Genomic DNA, 7,680 nt, shown 5'->3' with positions numbered 1-7,680 from the left:
CTCTGATGCGTAACTGGAGCCCCTGACAGGGGGGGCGGCCGGCCCGTTTCTCGGCCCCGGGCTGGAGGAGGGTCCGGGCTTCCAATCAGGCGTCTGAGCAGGGCGCCCTCGCGCTCTGGCGGGACGCTTGTTCGAAAAGCGGTTGGGGCGGAGCGCGCGGTTGCGGAGCGCAGTGGGCGGGGCTGGGGGGAGGGGGCACCGGCTCTGGGTGTTGGGGGTTCGCCATGGCGCTGCCTCCGGAGAAAGCTTCGGAGCTGAAGCAGATCATCCGCCAGCAGCTGGCCAGGGTGAGGGGCAGGAAGTGCGCGCGCCGGCTCGGCCGGGGCTTTACCCTGCGCGCGGAGGGCTCGTGCCGGCTTCACTGTGGGGGGCGGGCTGGTGTCTGCTCGCGCCGCTCGTGTGAGAAGCAGCGGGGCTGAGGCGCTCGGACCGACGTTATAGTGCCCCCCCCCTCCCCCCCCCCAGCCTGCAGGCACAATGGGGGCAGCTGCGTCCCGGGGCTCGTATCCCCGCAGCTCGGGCGTTCTCTGCCTTTTCCCTGTCGGCGCGAGTTACCCGCCAAGGGTCCCGCCACTTCTCCCACCCGCCCCATCAGTTGTATGTGCCCCGAGGCAAGTGCGGCTGCGCACCACCGCTCGCCACACATCCCGCTGGCTGAGGGGGGCTCTGCTAACCAGCTGGCCGGCCTTTGAATCTTTACAGCGCACACACTTGTCCAGGCAGTGCTGGCTGCTGCCTGTGGGGAAGACAGAGGGTTGGATTTTTCATTATCTCTACCTTTGAGTCTTTGATTGGGACATCGCAAGCCATCCATGACTTGTGCCAATGAGTGCTGGCAGCTTTTCCATTGGCCTGTGTGATAGTCCTGTGGAAACCTTGGCTCTCAGTGCGGAGAGAGGGAGTGAACTGAGGTGGTGTAACCCTTCTGTAGGTAGCACTTGGCAGTCAGAAGGGCCAGTTCAGTATCTAGGGAGTTCTTTCAACAATGTACCCACACTGGCTCAAGCCAGTAAACCTACCCACTGGGTGCCTTTAAAGGTAATTCTTCTCTCTCAAGCACTGGGTCGGAGACAGAAACAGTCTATTTAATGACAGCAATGTAACATTAATCCACAGAAACACACACAAACAAAACCCAGAAGCAAGATACGGTCCCGAGATCTTTAATCTACCCTCCAACTCATATAGTGTGCTTTCCCCCCACTTCAAACACCCTGCTCATGGCTCTGTCCAGTCAATGCAGACCCAGAGCTTATAGGTACATCATCATGTTGTCTCCCCTCCTTGAGGATGTGGCAATGCCGCTCACTTCCTGCTCCTGCCAGCCGCTCCACCAGTTACCTGCTGGCCGCTCCCTCCAACAGCCTTGTGGTAGATTTGGCTTTGGGCCAAACCTTTGTGATTTCAGCTGCTCAGTGATTTTAACGCTTGGCCAAAAGCACAGTCTAGCCAAAAAATTCCAGCATCCGCTGGAATACATTTTAAAATCAAAAAGAGACTCTTTATGGACTCTGCAAAAGCGACGAGGAGTCCTGTGGCACCTTATAGACTAACTGAAGTGTAGGAGCATAAGCTTTCGTGGGCAAAGACCCACTTCGTCAGATGCATGCATCTGACGAAGTGGGTCTTTGCCCACGAAAGCTTATGCTCCTACACTTCAGTTAGTCTATAAGGTGCCACAGGACTCCTCGTCGCTTTTGCAGATTCAGACTAACACGGCTACCCCTCTGATACTTGACTTTATGGACTCTGTTCTACTTCTTACATTAGACCGGATTTGGGGAGGAGGGGGACAAAACAGGTTGAACCAGTCTTACAGCTCACGCCTGGAGTGCATGCAGCCTGCTGATTCAGAGTTCTGCCCTCCTCCCAGTTGACTTTCCAGAGTTTTGGCAGAGAAAGCCTTATTCTTTACACTGATAGTCTCTCTCCTTTAAACTGAGTGAAACACAGTATGACTTTTCTGCATTCCCCCAATAACTGCAAGCATTGGTGGTCATATCTTACAATTCCTGCATTTAGGGTCAACAGAGTTTGTGGCTCCACAACAATGGGCAAAACACCATTCTAACTGTTGAATATCTAGTAGGTCTAAGCAAACTGAGCGAACTATTTTTACCTAACCACACCCAGGATTTCTTTCCCATTCCAGCTGGCTGTAATGGAAGCATTGATTCAAACCCTGCCTACAGGGGATTAGTCCAGAGTGGCCAAGAAATTGTACTCCTGGCCACAAGCAGTATCTAGCATAACCTGACCGTGGCTGGAACTATGCCTACCAAAATTGAGAGACCCACATATTGGTTGGGGTTGATTTCAGAGAATCACCAACAAGGCTGAGCATGATGTTGAGTTCAGTGCCTACCCACTGAAGCTTTGCACCAGACTGGCACATTTTTGCTGATGCCAAGACAAGAGCATATAGTGATGTTCGAAGCATGCATTCATCACATCTCCACAATGTGCTAATGAGCTTCTGGATGATGTTAACCTTCTTCTTTATCTTCTTTGTGATATTATCAAGATGTTGGCAATAGTTCAGCATCCAGTTGAGTTTAATGCCATGGGTTGTAGTCATGTAGTATAGGCAGATCTCAAAAGTCCACTTTCAGTGGCATTTGGTTTCTTGTGTGTTCATGTGGAAGGCAGAGACAAGTGTTGTCAAAGCGTTCGGTTTCAGTCACCAAGTTTTGACATGTCTCGCATATTTGGAGGTGATTGTTCAATATTGTTTGCAAGGATGAATTTATGGGATGATGTGACCAGATTCTCACTAGGGATGTTAAATATCAGTCAATAAGGGGGTCGGAGCGATCCTGCAGTGGGGTTGGCTCCCGGGGGCAGTGCTAGCCGGGACTGAACAGTCCCATCTCATGGTGCCACCGGGACCACTACAGCTCAGCCTTCCCTGCTTCCACCCCCGCACTGTGTAGATGGTGCTGAGGGGAACTGGCTTTTAAGCCGACTCCCCCCAGCACTGGCTCCTGCTTCCCCCCCTTGCTGCCTCTGATACAGAGACAGCAGAGGGAGACTAGTTAAGTAGTCACTCAACTACCTGATAAGCCTGTGCTTATCAGGTAGTCAGCTACGCAACTAGAAGCTTTCATCTCTAATTATCACTGGTATACAATAGGAATGTAAAATCCCATTTAATTAGTTAACAGGTTAAAAATGTTTAACCAGTTGTTAATGGATTATGGTGAGGGATGGGCGGGGGACTGCGGATACCCGGACAGAGCAGCTCCTGTTCATGGCAGGCCCTCAGTGGGGCTGGAGCAGCCCCTTGCCCATGGCAGGTGGAGATCTGTTCCAGGCCCCACTGGTTAACTTTAACCAATAAGCCTCACCTGTTAAGGGTGAAGCTTATCAGTTAACTGGTTAAACATTTACATCACTAATGGTCAGGCAGAAAGTCTGCGATGAAACCAGCAACAGAATCCAGATTTCATGAATTCCAGCCTAGTCTCTTAAATACAAGACAGTTCTTGTAGGGCAGAATTCTGTGCGGGCAGAACTCTGGAGTTTGAGACACAAAATAATACAAAAGCCTGGATAAGGATTTCAAGACGGGTAGATTTGCAGATATGAGAGAGAGACATTGTTCAAGGTCCGAAATGCTGCCAAAATAATGGACAGTGAATCCAAGTAGTTGAGGCCTACTCTGCACTTATTTTACCAGTATAGTTTTGGAAGGTGAGGTTTGGGTGGGCAGTTATGGCAGTAATTACTTGGATTCACTGTCCATTATTAAACCATTATTAATCTAGTATAGTTATTTCCTTAAATGGGAATAACTATAACCACACTGAGCATCTTTTTCTGGTAGAACTGCTGCCATGTTAGAAGGGGATAAAGCTTTAACTCAGTGAGGGAGAACCTAGGATAGTGAATGGGCTGCATGAGTAGCCCTCCATCTCAGTGGGCCATAAGATTGTCATTAAAAAAAAGGTTTCCGAAGATAGTGTAGTTTTGTTAACTATACTTGTGTGCCTAGAATTTGTGTGTGTGGGGGGGGGGGGGTCGATTTAAACCATACCAGCACTTTGAATGCAGAGGAAGCACCTGGCTCTCATAATGTTGTGTGCGCAACCAGCACACACCTCATTTCATGTACCCTTTAAGTGCATGTCACTTGCAGTACTGGTAAGAGAAAAAAATGTGAACGAAAACCAGCAGAATCTGCAACCCTAGGCATGGACAATGGTAAACTAAATGTCTTGTGGGGCAAACATAGAACTCCAATGGGCCACATTCAGCCCTCAGGCCACAGGTTGCCCACCACTGCTTTAATTATAACATATAGTTGGTGCCTGAGTCAAGGTGGTGAATAGAGATGAGTCTGGAAATTCTGCTTTTGCTCAGAAGTACTTCCATCTTGAGACAGTCATCTAAAAGAAATATAGATAAAGCTGCATGTTAATTTAATGTGGAGGGGGTGAACAGAGGAGAGTTGTTAAAGGGGTCAGTGAGAGAGAACCTAGGCTAGTAAGTGGGCAGGAAAAAATAGTACTTTGAAAATGCTCACGATTGGAGAGCCATGTGCAGCCCAGTTTTTCTCCCGGGCCCCATCTCAAGGCCCTTGGCATTGTTTCAGTGTAAATTCTTTCTCCTGTGTTCTTCTGAGGCTTGGGCAAAACAGTTTTGAGGAGGGAAAAAAACCAAATCAATCAATTGGTGACACCAGTAACAGCGGTAGCATATAAAATGATGGGGTCTAAATTAGTTATCACTCAAGAAAGTGATCTTAACGTAAGTGTGGATAGTACTCTAAAAAATTTGCTCAGTGTGCAGCAGCTGTCAGAACAGCTAATAGAAAATGAACCATCAGGAAAGGGAAAAAGAAAAAAAAATAACATCAATGTGCATTACTTTGCTTTTCATGAGTGAATTTCATTTGCCAATTGCCCAGCCATACAGTTTTTGTGTTCTCTTCTCAGTCAGCTTTGGACTTGTTTCCTTGAGAAATTTTGTATAATCTGAAAACTTGTCCACTTCACTGTTTACCCTTTTTCCATGTTATTTACAAATATGTTGAACAGCACAGGTCCCAGAACAGATTATTGGGGCACTCTTTTATTACTTGTCTCCATTGTGAGAATGGAACATTTGTTCCTACACTTTACTTATCTTTTAGCCACTTACTGCCCTCCCCTCTCCCCCAGCCCCAATCCCGGCGGCTTTATCCGCCGGTGCCGGCTCCCCTGGCTGTATCCAGCGCTGGGCATTCTGTGTCAGTGCGCACGGCCTTCTCCCTGGGTCCTAGCGTCTGCCGGATCTAGCCCTGCTGCCTAGGAGCATGCCCGTCACACAAATGAATAGGATCGTGTGCGATAATTTTTCTGTGGACCGGTACTGGGCCGCAGACCACACTTTGGGAAACGCTGCACTATAGCAACCAGATCAGTCTTGATTGCATGCTTGTTGACACCCTCAGAGATTCCAGTAGATTGAGGAGGCATGATTACTCTTTACAAAAGCGGTGTTGACTCTTCCTCAATAGACTGTGTTCATTAGTGTGTCTGATAATTCTGTTCTTTAGTATATTTTTCAGCCAATTTGCCTGGTACTGTAGGGTAGGCTCATATGCCTGTAATTGCCAGAATTGCCTCTGGACCTTTTTTTTAAATCAGTGTACATTAGCTATCTTTCAGTCATCTGTTACAGAAGCTGGTTTAAACAATATTTTACATTGTTAGTAGTTCTGCAGATTCATATTTGAATTTCTTCAGAACTCTTGGGATTCAGTGTGTGGGAGAGGACTTAGGCCTGTAGCAGAGGGTTGGCAGTACAGGGGTGTTTGAGGGTTCTGTCTGGAGATGCAGGATCTGGGGAGGGGCTAGGAATGAGTTGTTCAGGGCATGGGAGGTGGCTCAGGGCTAGGGCAAAAGGTTGACATGTGGGTAGGAGGGGCAGGCTAAGGGCACCAGCTGGCATATGAGGCTGGGGATGAGGGCCTTGGACTGCAAGCTGCCCCAGGGTTAAAGCAAGGAGAGAGAACTCCCACTAGCCCTCTCTCCTGAAAGCAGCACCTGGATTGGGAGGGTAGAGGTGCTTCTCTCCATGATGGCAGCTTTAGGGCTGAGGTTGGGGGAGAGGCTCCTCTCCCTGCCACAGCCCTTAATAGGCTGCTGTGCAGCCGCACAACTTAGAGGAAACTTAGGTCACTATTATTGAGTGAAAAAACTTAAAAACCAATGGTCCTGTAGCACCTTAGAGACTAACAAAAATATATATAATAGACTGGCACATAGCTATTGTAATTGACTGTGCAAATCCAATATTGGACCCATGAGCCATGAAAGTTAGTATCATGAACTTTCGTGGGCACAACCCACTTGTTTATTGAATGGTTCAGCTATATTCACCTCTTGAACCAGATCCTGTGCTTCATCTAGGACTAAATAAAAAATTGCCTCTTCCCTTTTGGCAGGGGTGGGGAACCTGTGGCCCCCGGCTTCCCTGGATCTGACCCCAGCATCTCAGAGCTCCCCTGTGGGGCTGGAGCACACAAAATCTACTTGCTCTGGGGTCAGTGGCCCCCAACCCAAAAAAGGTTTCCTATCTCTGCCTTATAGGGTCCAAGACTAGCTGTTCCACGAAGCAGTCCCTACAGGTGTGTAGAAAGTGTATATCTACATCTTGTCTTGTGTTTTGTTTTAAACAATTAACAAAACTATCCAAAGCCCAAGATATGGTGGTGACTGGGGACTTCAACTATCCAGACATATGTTGGGAAACTAACACAGCGGGGCACAGGCTATCCAATACGTTTCTGGACTGCATTGGAGACAACTTTCTGTTTCAGAAGGTTGAAAAAGCTACCAGAGGAGAAGCTGGTCTGGATTTGGTTTTAACAAATAGGGAGGAACTAGTTGAGAACTTGAAAGTGGAAGACAGTATAGGGGACAGTGATCATGAAATAATAGAGTTCATGATCTTAAGGAAAGGTAGAAGGGAGACCAGCACAATTGAGGTAATGGATTTCAGGAAGGCAGATTTTGATAAGCTCAGAGAACTTGTAGGTAAGGTCCCATGGGAAGCAAGACTGAAGGGAAAAACAACTGAGGAGAGTTGGAAGTATTTCAAAGGGACGTTGTTAAGGGCCCAAAAGCAAACAATTCCGCTGTGTAGGAAAGATAGAAAATATGGCAAAAGACCAGCTTAGCTTAACAAGGAGATCTTGCATGATCTCAAAATAAAAAAGGAGTCATATAAAAAATGGAAACTAGGACAACTAACAAAGGATGAATATAGGCAAGCAACACGGGAATGCAGGGGCAAGATTAGAAAGGCAAAGGCACAAAATGAGATCAAACTAGCTACAGGCATAAAGGGAAACAAGAAGACCTTTTATAAATACATTAAAAGCAAGAGGAAGACCAAGGACAGGGTAGGCCCACTGCTTAGTGAGGAGGGAGAAGCAGTAACAGGAAACTTGGAAATGGCAGAGATGCTCAATGACTTCTTTGTTTCGGTCTTCACCGAGAAGTCTGGAGGTGTGCCTAATGTAGTGAATACAAGCAGAGAGAGGGTAAGTTTAGAAGATAGGATACACAAAGAACAAGTTAAAAATCACTTAGGAAAGTTAGATGTCAGCAAGTCACCAGGTCCTGATGAAATGCATCCCAGGATACTCAAGGAGCTGATAGAGGAGGTATCTGAGCCTTTAGCTATGATTTT

At 47.5% G+C, this 7,680-nt stretch overlaps 1 protein-coding gene across 3 annotated transcripts in view; it reads left to right on the top strand.

The window, feature by feature from the left end:
- Positions 1-158: 158 nt before the first annotated feature.
- Positions 159-7,680, top strand: part of CEP76 (centrosomal protein 76) — a 30,312-nt gene continuing 22,790 nt past the window's right edge. For all 3 annotated transcript variants that reach the window (XR_012901558.1, XM_075921003.1, XM_075921002.1), the window contains exon 1: positions 159-287. Coding sequence is in view for 2 of the 3 variants with exons in the window: in XM_075921003.1 (XP_075777118.1) it covers positions 225-287 (63 nt within the window). In the remaining variant the exon portion in view is untranslated. The remainder of the gene's footprint in view (positions 288-7,680) is intronic.

The sequence above is a fragment of the Pelodiscus sinensis genome, chromosome 2 (assembly GCF_049634645.1).
Source record: "Pelodiscus sinensis isolate JC-2024 chromosome 2, ASM4963464v1, whole genome shotgun sequence".
Classification (NCBI taxonomy): Eukaryota; Metazoa; Chordata; order Testudines; family Trionychidae; genus Pelodiscus; species Pelodiscus sinensis.
Note: the sequence above shows the minus strand (reverse complement) of the source record. Positions and strands in the feature narration are given on the sequence as shown.